The following is a 15951-nucleotide window of genomic DNA, read 5'->3' on the forward strand; positions in this document are numbered from 1 at the left end:
CACACAGACTCTCACTGACCCAGCTGTGAGCTACTAATCTATGACTTTCAAACGGAGCCTCCAGTTCTCCAGTGCACAGTCAGGAGACCGCTATCAAAACCAGGCAAGGTGGCTCACACCTGTAATCCCAGCACTCCGGAGGGGCAGGAGGCAGGAGGATTGTTGCGAGTTGGAGACCAGCCTGTGCTACAAAGTGAGCTCACAGCCAGCCTGAACTCAAAAAGACAAAATTAATTAACTAATTAAAATTTTTTAAAAAGTCTATAACTTGGCAGAAAAACCGAGCTCAGCGTTTTCCCAGAGTAAATTCTTAGTCTTGTATTTATGAGGAGGGCAAATATTCAGCGGCTGCTAAAATCTCTGAGGGAGCATGATGAAACCTGCTAGCTGTGCTTAAAAAAAAGTTGGAGACTGGAGCCAACTGCCAGTGCCAGGTGAGGCTTTGTTGCTGTGGTGACACAGAAATAAAAAACAAGCAAACAGGAAACAACAAATCTCTGTTCTCTTCCTCTGGCCTTCTGGTCTTTCTATTTAGTCCTTGCCATTAGCAGAACTTACTAAAATCTGCAGCAAAGGAAAAAGTACATTGCAGAATTCCAGCTCCAGCATCACTAGAAAAGTGTGCTTACATCAGAGATATAGGTTGCTTAACAGTGCACTTATTATGGGGAAATGTTCTCACTCTGTACAGGACTTCAAAATTGAACTGTAATGTGTAACCCCAAATACCTTTCTGCTAATGCTTAAACACTTCTTCTAATCCTGCTAAGTTACTTGTTATTTCCTGAAACATTTTAAAAAACATTCTCACATCTCTACATCTTTTCTCACATTAGTCCTTCTGTGTGGAATTATCTACACCCTTCTTATGGTCATCTTACTAATTTTAGAAACATTTTATACTCAATAAGCACACTGTTCAGCATGTTGCTCTATGCCTTTTACATAGAGAACTCATTTATTTAATCCTCATAACAACCCAGTAAGGTTTATAATATTTATTTCCATATTTTACAAATAAAAATAGTCAAGTAACTTATCTGAAGTCACAGATATAGCCTGTCCTCCAAAGCCCAAATCCTAACCAATTCAAAATACTGCCTTATAAAATCATATTCAAAGTTCAGCTCTTCTGAGTATTTCTAGGCTTCTATATTATTTGCTTCACCCTTTTTCTAATACATTTTTGCCATGGTAAGATTTTCAGCATAGGTGATATTTTCACTGATATCTATATCTCTAATTCTTGTGAAGATTCTAGTGTACAGCAGTCAAGTAGAACTTCTACATGGAAAAGTGTCACATCTGTGAGATCCAATAATCACTAGCCACATGCAGCTATTCAACAGGTGAATTATAGTTACTGTTACTGAGATTTATTTAGATTGATCTAAAATTATAGTGGCTAGGGGGTAGTGAAGAGCTAGTCACGGCTCGGGATAGTTTCCACATCCATTCAAACTAACCAGGAAGATCCTTTTCATTTGTTTCATACTCTCCAATTTGCTATTTGGTCATGTCATGTCCCTTGTTTTACTGGTCATTTACATTCTCATTCCCAGTTGCCAGGACCTCTTACTGAGGACAACACCACAATCAGCAGATTGCCAGCTACTGTCACTGTTACTCCTTCAGATGATGCCATTGCACAGGCTTCTGTCTCCCATTCCACCTTTCATCAAAACACTCCTGCCTTACGCAAACAGTTCCATTTTACCTGGGAACAGGCTTGACAAATTGTTGAATAATGTTTCTCATGCGTGATACATTTTTCCTCACTCTGTGCGGGGGTTCATCCTCGAGGATTATACCCCAATCATCTCTGGCAAATGAATATCACTCACATTTCTGAATTTGGCTATCTATAGTAGGTTCACATTTTAGTGAGCACTTCCTTGGAATTTATTTTTGCTTCCACCCACACTGGTGAGGTAGCTAAACATGTCATTGCTTGTATTCCTTTAATACCCTTGGTTGACCAGGGGTTAAGACTGACAATGGCTTAGCCTGTACAAGTGCTGCTTTCCAAACATTTTGTAAAACTTCTCATATTTCCCTTACTGCAGGAATTCTTTATAATTTTCAAGGTCAAAGAATTGTTGAACATTCTCACCATATGCTCAAAATTCAATCACAAAAACAAAAGAGGGAATTCTTCTCTACAAAATTCACACCTGATAATAGACTTCACTTGGCATTCTATACTGTTAACTTTTTAAATCCTAATAAGGATGGAGCTGCAGCAGCAGAAAGATAATTCAATCAGGTAAAGGAAAGAAAAGCTAGAAAGGGTCTTTTGGAAAGATCTTCATACTGGACAATAGAAGAGACCCAGACCACTACTCACTTGGATAGAGGGTTATGCTTGTGTTTTTCTAGGGAATGCTGAATGTCCTCTTTGGGTTCAGAGCATGCTGTCCAGTTGTATCATGGACTCAGATCCAGAGAAGTTGAGTCTACTTTTCAAGAAATTGATGCTCAGTCTTATGACAGTAATGCCTAAGAGGCTGTGCCACAACTGACAGATAAGGATGGGACTAGACCTGGCTTGGGCCAATTAAAGAAAGTGATCCAGGATGCCAGAAGATGTAAACCAAAAATAAGAATAAAAGGTCTGAGTAGTTGATAGAGCACATAGAGATAATTGAGATGAAAGCTACACAAAAGAAAGGGACACAAAAGTTATTTGTATTCTTAAGGCAAAATAAACACAAAAATACATTAATTATAGATAAAAGATTATGCCCCTTAAAAATTCTTCTTCTACGAGATCTTGACTAACTGACCTACAAAAAAAAATCTGACTATTTAAGAGTTATAAGTTCCTAAAATTATAAAAGAGTTCCTATAATTCAATTTGATGAAAAATGTATTTGAGTGCACTCTGATTATGTAAAATGTTTGTCTGTCTAATCTGTTAACCTGTGTACTTGTTTCTTTGTCTGTCATATATGTGAACAGCATTTTTTTTTGAGCACAACTATTTTTCTCTTCTTTTTCTTTTGCATTTTCAGATCATTTGTTCAAAATTTAATTTGGGTTATAGATTTAAAAGCATGCTTTCACCTGGCTGGCCACCTGATTAATTTGATACCAAAATGGTTTTCAGAGGTCATCAAAAATTTATTAAGGTAACTAAAGGGACCTTTCATGCTTGCAGAATTATCTCTTTAGGTTCCCTTTGATAAATAAGGGGCAGTTGCCTGTGAAAAGTTATTCCATTGTTCTTTAATAGGAAGCCCCAATGATCTCCAAAGCCTAATGGGAGACATCCCAATAAATATTATTAAATATATTATTGTGATACATTTACATTGCTCACAGGTCAAAAGATTAAGTTTTCTAGAGAACAAGGTTTTTGAGTTAAAGATGCCTAGTACAAAGGTTTTCATATGGCTATGAGGATTGTTATTGCAGGATACTTAATGCCTTCAGATATGCAGATATGCAGATCTTCTGAAGTGTGGAACTAGGAGTGTTTAAGGTGATAGGCTTTTCTTTCAGATTCAGACATCTTATGTGATGTACATCTCATTAAAGGACAACAGATTGGTTAAAAAGGCTATACTATGTCAAAATGAAAACTTAAGTGTGTTACAAAATATCAGGATTGTCAAGTTACATTATTATATATGGCATTTGATTTCTAATTTTCTGGGTAAAATATGTAACTGTTGTCTGTTAGCATTCTACAGGGATTCAAATGCTAAAACATCCATGATTGGTAGGAAATACTGGTTGTGTTTTGTGTCATATTAAACTCGCTGCACCTAATATAATGTAATGTCATTAACCTTCTCTTCTGGAGGTTTAACAGTTGAGGGTTAGAGACCAAAAAACTAGGAAGATAGGCTAAGGGACAGCCAATATCTTGGCCCCAACCCTTCAAGGTCAATGAGGATCCAGGACATAAAGAAACTTTTGCTGTGATACCCTATAACTCAGTGAGTCCCTGGTCTTCTGACCAAGGAGCTTATTGAACCACTGAGGAAGAAGATTAAGCGTATAGCGTGCCTAAGGAGAGTAACCTGTAGAGAAAAATCTTCCAATGTTTTCACAGAAAACAACTTGGTCAAGCAACGGCAGTGACTCAGTGACTCATCCAGATGGCTGACAGAAATACCAAGAAGTGATGTGCACGGTCCAAGGTGATTCCTGAGGAGACTTACCTTGATAGATAACAAAAGATTAATTTTAATTAATACAAGTCTCACTTTGAGTTCATCTTAAACATCCAGCAGAAAAATATACCATAAGGAAAAAATATTTTTGCAGAGTCCTCTAAACACAGTTGCTCAAACTTCAATTAAACACCCATTGACTGCAACTACAAAAACAGAAAAGGGGGGATGTCGGAGTGGCTAAACTAGTGATTAAGTGTACCTGTGGAGCTGAGAGCTCAGAGTGCCCAAGGATTTCTCTGATTGCAGCCCTGAGTGGGGAGGAGGGGTGAGAGGTGTGCTAGGTAAGTAAAGGATGTCGTGTGACATCAACCAGCTGTCTTGGCTATTTTTTTCTCACTACTGAGACAAAATAGGAGGCACCCTCAATGAAGGAAGGAAAGGTTTATTTAGCTTACAATTTATAGAGGTTTTAGTCCATAATCATCTGTTTCCAAGGCAGGGTGGCATGGCACCGGGGCAACACTTCAAGGCAGCAGCCAAAAAAAACACAGGCCACCCACTCTCCGGGCCAGTGTAACACTCCCAGAATACCCTTGCTCTCCTCTTGCACATGATGGGGATGTTTATCTCTCTGTTAAACTTCTAACCTTCTCAAGTTGACATAAGGTGTCAACCATAACTCCTGCCAAATGTATAAACAAAAGTAATGTGGTGGTTGAACACACTTTTCCTGCCATCTGGAGAGTTCGTTCCACCTGACCTCAACTTTCTATATATTGTGTCATCTTTATTTCTTCACCCTCTGGCAGCTCTTCCCCCAGGGAACCTAGCTGTGCTGGAGGCAGCATTTTGCAGTGTTTTTGTTTTTCGTTTTTTTCTTTTTCTTTTTTTAGCCATTTACAAAATCACAGTTTTTACTTTATTAAAAAACATGTATATAAATATTCAATAAAATATTATACAAGACTTTCCTGTTTCATCCTGTACCACAGCCCACATTTACATGCATTTTTGCTGCAAACCCGTTTAAAGGATTTTAATAATTTTACTTATGTAAATATTTAATTTATAAGTTCTCTGCCTACTCTGCAATCAATCTTTCTTCTGTGTTGTTGACTGATAAATACTAAAGAGTTGGATGAATTCTTGGCACATAGTAGGTACTCAAATATTTGTTAAATGAATGAATGAGTGAATCAGGCATAATAGGGCATGCTTGTGAAATGGAAAATCTAACCTACAAATTGTTTTCAATTTCATCATGCTTCAGACTGCTTGACGTAATAATCAAGGAAACAGGTGTGTTACATTATGAGTTCCTCTCATCTACCTCATCGCTTATGGCCGCCAGTTCTCAAATGCTCTTCTGCCCTCTGCGGATTTTCATTCCTTTCCTAAAAATGCTTGAGAGAGTTTAGACTGCTGACCGGACAAAAACCACATTACTTGAAATACAAAATTTATGAAACAGGAAATTAAAAAGTAAAACTCTAAACGGGTTGCTAGTGAAGCTAACTAAAACTGATACCGAAGGCTAAGGATTAGGCTACCAGGCAGTGCAAAACCAGTAGGTCAGGGACTCACGGCGGCCCCTCCCCTCCCCGCTCAGTGGAAGACCCCGGGCGCCAGGAGGTTCGCTGCAGACGCTAGGCAACTTCTATCCTCTCGAGGTCCCGCCCCCCGCCCCAAGACCCCGCCCCCGCCGCCGTTGCCATAGGAACTGCGCCATGGCTGCCGCCGGCCAGGTCAAGGAGTACTTAGAGCCGCCGGCGGCAGCCCCAACCGAGTCCTCCGCACTTTCAGCACAGCCACCTGCACGGACCCACGGGAAGCACAACAAGTGTTCAGGCTATCCGCAGATCCCGAAGAACTCCCGCCTGTCGCGGTCCGTTCTCCGCTGGCTGCAGGGCATGAACCTCAGCTTTTTCCCCAGGAACATCAGCAGGTGCCGGAGACATCCGGCCCAGACCCACTAGGCTGGGACAGAAACTTCCGCCCCTTGGGGTGCGTGTTCGGCCCAGGCTCTGACCTCGCGCTCTTGTCACACAAGAAGACTGTTAAGGGAGTTTGGGGAAGGCTTTAAGGCTTAAGAAAAATACGAAGGCCAGGCATAGGAGTGCACGCCTCTAATCTCAGCACTCAGGAGCCGAGGCAGGTTGATCATTACAAATTTGAGACCAGCCTGTGCTAAAAGTGAGCTGAAAGCCAGCCTGAGCAGCATAGCGAGACCCTGTCTCAAAAAACAAACAAAACCGATGAAACATGAATTTCATTTAACAAATCATTGAATTGTAGCTTTAAGCTAATATAGAAGCTTTTATATTGCAAAACTAGTAGTCAAGTCTCTTCAGGGAGACTGAGTTTTAATACTACTAAGGATTGTTCTACCATCTATAGACATCTAGTTTCAGGACTATCAGGGATTTAAAAAAACTTGCTATTTAAAGATGGTCCCCCCTGAACATAACAGACAGTTAATATTTGCTATGAGAAGTAACTAAATTTTGCAAAAATTAAGGCCACCCATCTTTTGCAGGAAGGGTTTATTAATATTGGTAGTAGATGTATCATAGGAAAATTCTTCTGAAACTTACAGTGGGTTTGAGGCTAACCTGTGGATCTTGTTCAAATTCAGATTTGGGTTCCTTAAAAGAACACCAGAGCCTTTGTTGCGTATATAATCCCAGCAAAGTGTAATTATATAGTAGCCTTTTTTCAGAGCAATGACCCCATAAAACAAATTCTACGATGTATTTTTGATCAGCATGGAGTATTAGATTGGTTTTCATCAATTATAAACTGTATTATTAACTATATTTTATTTCCTTGTTGCTATGGATCAGAGATTTTTCAAATGGCTTCCTGATTGCAGAAATACTCTGTACATATTACCCCTGGGACCTTAAATTATCATACTTCAGAAATGGAACTTCTTTAAAAGTCAAGTTGGATAACTGGGCACAATTAGAGAAGGTAAATTAGCACCATTTACTGTTAAATTTATTTTAAAAGGTCTTTTCTGAATGTCACAGATATTTACGTGTATGTGTGACTATATGAATACAGTGCTGTGGAGTGGACAACTTCTTCCCATGGTATTTACGTTTCACCAGGTTTCTTGTTTATGTCATGAATCGTCTATGAAACTGGGCGTAACTCACTTCAGTTAATGTGAGACATAATGGTTTCTCTTGTTAAATAATATATTATCTTGATAATTAGCATGTTAAACATCAGAAAATTAGTTGAGATACAAGGAGGGTTAATCATGGTAGTTGATTTTTGTGGAATTTTTTTTATGATGAATATATTTTCTTTCTATTAAAGTTTCTGGCAAAAAAGAAACTTAAATTACCTAAAGAACTAATCCATGGAACAATTCATTGTAAACCTGGAGTACCCGAAATATTGATAGAAGAACTGTATGCTTTGTTAACACATCGAGAGTAAGTTATTTCAAATTTTTTAGTAATACAATCTGAAATTTTGATAATACAAATCTCATTACCAAAAATGTGCCTTGTCAACAATGTTCCTTATTTACAGAACTAAAAGTATCCAGGAGGACATGCCAAATTTCACAGACTACAGTTACCAGATGCATTTACCTCTGGTTCGCAGGTCTACAGCTTCAACATCTATTAAAAGTAACATTAGGTTAACGGAATTAATGAGCAATCCCAACATGCTCAGCAATGAACTTAAAGTAGAGTTCCTGTTACTTTTGCAAATGCTACAAAGAAAATTAAGCAGAAAATTGAATCCAGGTAAGTTTTCCTTAGAAAAAGCTGAGTTCTTCCAAACTCAATGAGGCAAATCAAGCACAGATGAAAGAAAAGCATACTATAGGCTCATTTTTGCCTTTTACTCTGGCTAAATGGGAAGAGGCTTCTCTTATGCTAGCAGTAGAATGGTGTATTAGCATTGGAGTGGATTTTAATTCATTCTTTTTGATAAAAGTACAAGTTAACATAGGTTACAAAGACTTTTTAGAAAAAAAATTGTCAATGTAAGTAAACTTTTGTAAATAGAAGTCCATATATCAACGGAAGGAACTTAAGAGGATGGGCATGTTTCAGAGTATAAATCCTTTGGGGGAAAAAGCTGAATTGCCATGATTCACTCTCCGTGCTGTTTAGAGAATGGTCTGTGTTATCTTTTGCACAGTAACCTTGTTGGTGTGTGAATGGTGAGTAGGTTGGAGCAACTTGTAATACCTTTCCAGAGGTATCATTTAAAGTATTACCGAAGCAACCAAATCACTGGGCATCATCTGAGACTCAAAGAATGATCCCCTTTTTGTTTTCCAGCACTTTAATTAGGAAACCACTCATGTCTCAAATCTTATTTTGCTTGACTCCTGGCAATTAGCAAACACACCATTTCCATGTTCTGGAACCATTCAGAAAATGAGGCCGATTGTAGATGATTAGGATTTCTCTCCCCTTCAAAGTCTGTTTTCCAAAAAAAGCAATTTCTGCCTGCTCTATGGAAAGAGAGAAAAGGACTAACTTTCCCTTCTATTGTACTCTGCCCTAAATTGAAAGAGAGAATTTGTTTTGTCCTCCATATTTTGTTTACTTTTCTATCACTTTTCTTTTTTTTTCCCATAATTTGTTCAGATTTTTGGCTCTAGCTGTAATTTGTAAATAATGAAAGATTTCAGGTTGTTAGTCCTTTTGTGGAATCTATATTACAACTTTGTATATCTTTAAACATTAGAATTTTATTATGTATCACACATGCAAGTATATAATGAGTATACATAATTTTAAAAAGACTAATAACAGTGAAGACAGTATTTTTATATGGTTTAAGAAATGCAATATTATTGCATGTTCTGTGGTCAACTCACTACACTCTCTTCCAAGAGTGCTTTGTTGAATTGGTTTATAATTTCTTGATTAAAATACTGGTTTTATCTAGGCATACTGTTTACTTATTCTTCACTTCATTCATATGTATTTCCTAATTTGATTGATTTTACTGAATTTGTAGTCAGCAAAATGGGTTCTCAGATTGTCTATGTGTAATCTCTGAAACCTGTAAATATGTTACATTACATGGCAAAGGAGCCTTTGTAGAGAAAAATCAAAATACAGACTTTAAGATAGGAAGTATAAATTGGATTATTCAGATAGACCCAGTCTAATCACATGAATCCTCACAAGCAAATTCCAGCTGGAATTAGAAAGATGCAGAAAAAGAGACTTAAAATATAACCTGTAGGTATCAACCTGTCATTGTCGGGGGCAGCTATGGAAAACATGTGGCCTGGCTTCTAGGATCAAAGAACTATGCTTGGCTGACACCAGCAAATAAACATGGATCTCAGTCCCACGAATGCAAGGAATTACCTGCTGCCAAACAACCTGAGTGAGCTTGCAAGGGGATTCACTCTCCAAGCTTCCAGAAAAAATGCAGCCCTGCCAATGCCTTGATTTCAGCCTGAGAGAATTTAAATAGAGAACAGATGTCTGTACTGAGATAAAATGGTTATTGTCATAATTCACGAGATCTGTAACAATTTGGTATGGCTAAAATAATTGAATACAGTTTGTAGTCAGACTGTTTCCACTGTGATATTATGATGTATATTTTTCTACATTTAAGTTGATGAAGTGGAGCTTTTCATTCTTAAGCTCTTAATTCATTTGCAATTCATATGAAGAACAATTGTTTCTGTAGCACTTTTTGAAAAGTCTATTCTTTCCCTGCTCATTTGTATGCTGCCTCATGCTGCGAGTTTCAGTGTATACACGAGTCTCCTTCTGAGTGCTCTATTCAACTTTGTCTATACAGAAAACACTTCAACACTAATGCTGCCTTAATTACTATTACTTTATAATTAAGCACTGATACTTCATAAAATCCTGGATGTGTTGTATCAAGTATCTTGTTGCAGAAAACTTTGTTATTTTATTCACAAGAAATCTGCTGTTTTCAATCTGCTTATTCCTATTACATATTTGCATTCAACTGTATCATTATGTTGAGGTTTTTATTATTTTTGTTATATCTACCTTTTTTTCTTTTGAACTGTTTTTGTTTTTTTCCAAAGATACTGTTTTCTGGTACAAATTTTGAAAATTTTAGCTTTACACTCATTTTAGTACTACATTGGAAATTTTAATAGGCCTATTTATCTTAGTCTGAAGTGAATGTTATTTTCTCACTTCCTGAAACTTCAAAAAAAAAAAAAAAAAAAGAACACTATGACTCTGATCACTTTCTGTCACTGACACATCTCACTTAGATTCTTTTCTTCATCCAGCATTTAAATCTGGTCAGATTACAACTCTAGAAATCAGTCTTACTGTTTTTTCTTTGCAGAGCTAGCTATATGGCTGCTGTCATCTTTGAATACACTTCCTCTTCAGCCACAGTCCCATCAACCCCTCAATTCTTCCTATTTCTGAGTGGTATTCTGCATCTGGTCTTGATAACTCCACACCTCAGGAGCTTCGCACTGCTTCTTCTATTGATCATTTCTGCATTTTTAAATTTTGAGACAGGGTCTCATAAAGTCCTCAATTGCCCAGACTGGGTTTAAATTTGGAATCCCCTATCTTTGGCCTCCTAGAATGCTAAGATTACAGGTGTACTTGACTATGCCTGGCTACTAGTCTTGATTCTTGAAACAGCTGATTGCAAAAGTTTTTCATCTGTTGCCAGAGTCATTAATAGTGATAATTATAGTTATAGGAATGTTACTAATCAGAAATTTATTTAGGCCTCACATGGCATGACAGATGAGTAGGATTACATTAGATAACCCTTCAGACCTCAGTGAGGAATGAGCTGCAGAAGAGGAAACCACCGTCAGAAGCAAAAATTGTCTGAGTACTGCTGTGTATAGGCTCAATTTTAAATATATATATATATATATATATATATATATATATATATATATAGTCTAAATGTGTTTGCAAAAATGCAATAGGTATTTTATAATTTTACTTAGAAAAATAGGTAAAACTAACATGACTGCAGTAGTGCACATAATGTTTTACTTTTGGGACCAACTCTGGGAGACACAACAGAGTTTTTGTTTATATATTTGTGTGTATATGTGTCTGTGTGCATGCATATGTATGCTTTTTAAATATATATTCATTTTAAAAATTCACTACTTTGAATTAAATTTATGATTTGGTCACCTTTCTATATAATTATTGAATAAAATGTAGCCAAAACTAATAGGAACATAAAATAGTACCTTTAAAATAACTTTTTAAAATAACTGTTGTGCATCAAAGATTGTGAACAATGTAGAGAGTGGGTTATTAACCTATTTATTTGTTGTTAGGAATATCAGAAAAAATAATTTTATTAGTTTATGGTCTTATTTTTACAATATCTGTTCTAATGTTTCAAGAAATACTTTTGTGTTTATAGAGTGGTTTGATGTGAAGCCAAACATAGGAGAAATTACTCTCAACCATCTTCCTCCCAAGTTCTCTGGGTGTAGATATCCAAAAGTTTCAAAGGAGCCAGTTGCACCTTCATGTAAGTTTTACTTTTTGTCTGTTAAGATAGATTTTTTATTTTACTTTATTCAGTTAAAATGTTGGTGTGGGCGGATATTCAGTCTAAAACTGTTAAATTGGTGTTCTGCTCTCCTTTTTGACAGGTCAGAGGAGGCAGGCATTAATCCAAGTTAGGCCCCAGCTGCTACTCCTGGACCCATTTGAGTTTTGCTTCTGGTTTTCACACTGGCTTGCTTCTTTCCTCTTATGGCTAATTAGGTCTGACTGTGGATGGGCAGGTCTTTGAGACTTTTAGGAAAAGGTGGAAAGCAGTGGCAGAGTCACAGCGTGGATTTTTTTTCCTGTGTGAAAAATAGAAGCACCATACAAAAACTGCCTACTGCTGCTATGTGAATTGCTAAAAAATATTTCTCATTTCTGTTATTTTTTAGGAAAGTTTTCCAAGTTCATATGAATACTGTATTTAGAAAAACCGTATTGCATTATTCAGATACGGACTCCAAATAAAATGGATTTTTGACTTTTTTTTTTGTTTTGTTTTTTGTTTTTTTTTGAGACCATGTCTCCCTGTGCAGGCCACTCTTGACCTTGCTGTGTAGCCCAGGCTGGCCTCAGACTTCTGATCCTCCTGCCTCTAACCTTTACATTTTAATAATGTATAACTGTAACTCCTCCATTCTGTATTCCCTTAGTACTCTTTCACAATTTTTATGCTTTTTAAATTTTTTCTTTTATTCCAGTGGCCTTTTCTTTCCTTTACAAAACAGTTAGAGAGTTTATGAAAGGAAAACTTCAATCCCTAAGAGCAGGATGGGGCTGAGAGTTCACATTTATTGTTTTACTTCTCTCAGTCATGTTCCAGATAATTGGATTCTCTTAGTCTAGACACACAGGGAATTAATAGATGGTATGAATTGGATTTTGGTAATTGTACAAATGGGACAATTTTGTTAAGCATTAAATAATATTTTTCTGAATTTATTAAAGGGATTCTATTTCTGTTGTTTCTGATAAAAGAGCACAATAATTAGTTTAGTTACATACCATAATTTGAATGTTAATAAGAGATGTAAGAATAATTCACTGGAGAAAATTTACTATTCAAGGTTGCATATGATAGCACTGAAATCACAAACTGTTTTCTTGAAAGTCTTTTAACTACCAAATAGAGTGGCCAAAATGAACTGTAGCTCATCAGTTTTGCTTTTACAATGTTTTTATCTCCTAAATTCCGTAATTTACTTACCTAAATCTGCCTCTCAGATTAGAACTGAGTGACCTAGAGTCTGAATATCTGGCTTGAATGCCTCAGTGTAATCAGAGTTCCATAAACTATGTTATGAACCATGTGTATTTGCCAAATCTGGGTTCAAAACTGTGCCACTGTTGCCTTAGCTGCTTTCTGAAGCAATATCTAAAAATAATTGAGTCTTATTTGGTATCACTTGCACCAAAATAAGCCCTGGATATTTCTGGGCACTCTTGATGACTTTTAGAGGTAGATGACATTCAGATGATTTTTATCCATGACTACTACACTGCATGGCTTGAATAATTCCCATTTACAGACATTTAGTTAAAGCTGTGCTCAGCCTGTTGCCAATCATTCTGCATATATTTATATTATCATATATTATATACATTACTGCATAAATATTTAATAACATGAATTTATTGTAATTAAATATCCAGCAAAGACAGGTAGTGGTGGAAAAGCACATAAAGAAACTCATGTGAAGCAAGCTGGAAAACAACCTTATGAATCTGTTCTGGAACCTATCGGAAACATGGAATAAAACCTTGAGAGGAACTGTCAAATGGCTTTGAAAAAGTGATTTCACAATCTCCTGCTACACTACAGGGATACAATCACCTACTCTTGCATGTGTTCCAATAATAAATAACTTGATGTGTTGTCGTCCATAATTGGGATAAGAGTAGTTTCTTTTTCAACTCAATACCTATTTGTTAACTACCCATGCTTGGTACTGTTGAAGATACAAAATTAAATAAACTGGGACAGATGAGGCAGACTAATTTTAAAGAGATGGTTAAACATAATTCACCATGGTAAACTTTCTTTTTCATAAATTTTGCAGGACTAGTGAGTGTGCTTTGTAAAATATTTGCCTCATGAGAAACTGAGCTTTCACTTTGCCTGATATATATCTGTACATTACATACATCAATAAAAATGAATTCTGAATGATTTCTGGTACACATTGACCCATAGAAACTTTCTCATTTCTCACTATAGCTTGATTTAAACTATTTTCAAAGAATAAGTCCCTCCTACTGATAACAAGTTGTGGGAAAGGAAAATCATGCTCTTCTTGTAACCTGGTTCTGGTGTCTAGTCATCCACTTAATTCAAATAAAAAAATATGATTGGTTGCTACCATGTCCCATATTTTCACTGAAGGGAAATAATAACAGATTGTTGTCCTGAAAGACAAATTGTCCTTCATATATTCTTGGTAATTTTGTATTTATAAATGCAAGATATTCTTCAAATGTGCATTTTTTTTTTTTTTTTTGTCCTTTTCCTTTTTATCGGTACCAGGGATTGAACTCACGACTGCCTGCTTGCAAGGCAGGCACTTATGCCACCAAGCTAAATCTCCAGCTCCCTAATGTGCATGTTTTAATGCTACTTCATTAACAGTCTCATTTGACTTGCAGGATTAATATTACCAACAGTGAATCCCACAACTAAAATGGCATGCTACACTTATCAGTTTTTTTGCTTTTATGAAGGGTAAAATGTTTTATTAACATTTCTACCTTCAGAGATTATTTGGTTAAATTTTATATTTTGAATATATTAGGTTTATGAAAAAATTTAAAGAAATCTTGGAAGAGATACATAATTTTTTTGGATTGAGTTCAAAATCCAGGTTTTTTTAGGTTAAGAGATTTGATTCAAATCTTAACCAGACATAGCCATGAACCTATTGTCTTGCATTATAATGGGACAATGATTATAAGAATAGTATTTCAAACCAATAAAATATAATTCCTTAAGAAAAGGTTCTAAGAACAGTCTTTGATAGTTATGGAAAAGATCCATAGAAAAGGATTGCACTTGGGCAAACAGTCAAATTATATTATATATAATATATATAATATATAGATTACATATTCATATATAAATAGAATATATTTATATATTATATATCTATAATATATAAAAATTATATCACATGATAGATAATATATAACACATAATATATAAATTATATATGTAAAATTTATATATTTGTATATTAATATATAATTATATAATTAATATATTATGTATAACATATATATTATACAATATAATGTTATGTTAATTATATATTATATATAATATGTAATACATTATGTAATATAAATTATAGATTATAAATTATGTAATGTATATTATATAATATGAATTATATATTGTATAAATTATGTGAGTTATATTTATTTTATTTTATATTATGTATGAATTATTTATATACAAAATATAAATTAATATTAAAATTATATATATATAACCATCATATATGTGTGTGTGTATATATATATATATATATATATATATATATATATAAATTGTCTTTTTTGTTTTGTCTTCAGTCTCCTAAAGAAGCCAATTACTCAAGGTCTCACTGGGGTAAACGCTCAAGATTCTGGTGTAACCTATGGGGACTGTGGAAAATAGGAAATAGTTGGTAGCCTGATTACACAAATTGAAAGAAGCACGTATACTCCAAGTAGGTAACATCGGTAACTTCTTGAGGATGAGTTGTGTCAACAGAAGCCAACACTACAGATGTGTTTGAGGAAGACGATTTACTTAAAGGATCCCTGACAGAAGGAAGCAACAACCTTTTCTAGGAGCTACCTTAGTCAGGAGAGAGTCAGCATTTTCTCAATCTGCCGACAACTTCTCACAGAATTTACTGTGATCAGCTGTTCGTGTTAATTAGCAAGCATGCTTTCCTTTTTATACCACTTTTGAAGTATGTTGGTAGTTAGTGCTTTTTACAGATGGGTATCAGCTTCTTGAACAATTTAGTAAAGCAGTTTTCCTAGCTTTCTGAATAGGATGACAAGTCAGATAGCCTTTCCTATCTCTTCCTATCTCGGATGACTGGCTCAGCATTTGTAGAGAAACAGTGTCTCTCAATGGTGGTTTTAGGGATGAGACTTCTGCTCATCCTAGCAGGTTTTAATGGTGGCATTTATTAAAATTCAAGGGCTCCCAGATAGACAGATAGATAGATGATTAATTACATCTTATAGTTCAGTCATACAGCATTTAAGCATAAATGTACATATTTCAATTATTTAGAAACAAATGTCTC

General features: G+C 35.6%; 1 protein-coding gene across 3 annotated transcripts; it reads left to right on the plus strand.

Moving 5' to 3' along the window:
- The first annotated feature begins 5836 nt into the window (after nucleotides 1-5836).
- On the plus strand, nucleotides 5837-13540 carry Spata4 (spermatogenesis associated 4). Of its 3 annotated transcripts, none has more exons than XM_003469123.4 (6): nucleotides 5837-6069; nucleotides 6968-7097; nucleotides 7452-7570; nucleotides 7671-7891; nucleotides 11523-11633; nucleotides 13307-13540. In XM_003469123.4, the coding sequence occupies exons 1-6, from the start codon at nucleotides 5852-5854 to the stop codon at nucleotides 13408-13410; spliced, it is 903 nt and encodes a 300-aa protein (XP_003469171.1). In that variant the 5' UTR covers nucleotides 5837-5851; the 3' UTR covers nucleotides 13411-13540. The 3 variants fall into 3 exon arrangements, with proteins under 3 accessions (XP_003469171.1, XP_063090794.1, XP_063090795.1); XM_063234724.1 differs by lacking the exon at nucleotides 13307-13540 and adding an exon at nucleotides 11758-13299; XM_063234725.1 differs by lacking the exon at nucleotides 13307-13540 and adding an exon at nucleotides 11758-13299 and having other exon boundaries at nucleotides 5837-6009.
- The last annotated feature ends 2411 nt before the right edge of the window (nucleotides 13541-15951 follow it).

The sequence above is a fragment of the Cavia porcellus genome, unplaced genomic scaffold, assembly GCF_034190915.1.
Source record: "Cavia porcellus strain 051 isolate PalLab524CR breed Dunkin Hartley unplaced genomic scaffold, mCavPor4.1 scaffold_24, whole genome shotgun sequence".
Lineage (NCBI taxonomy): Eukaryota > Metazoa > Chordata > Mammalia > Rodentia > Caviidae > Cavia > Cavia porcellus.

Excerpts from the sequence above, each read along its gene's own strand:
- Spata4 (XM_063234724.1), top strand. The coding sequence starts at position 5,852 with ATGGCTGCCGCCGGCCAGGTCAAGGAGTACTTAGAGCCGCCGGCGGCA. Across the intron at positions 6,070-6,967 it reads TTCCCCAGGAACATCAGCAG|AGATTTTTCAAATGGCTTCC; the intron begins GTGCCGGAGACA and ends GCTATGGATCAG. Across the intron at positions 11,634-11,757 it reads GGAGCCAGTTGCACCTTCAT|GTCAGAGGAGGCAGGCATTA; the intron begins GTAAGTTTTACT and ends CCTTTTTGACAG.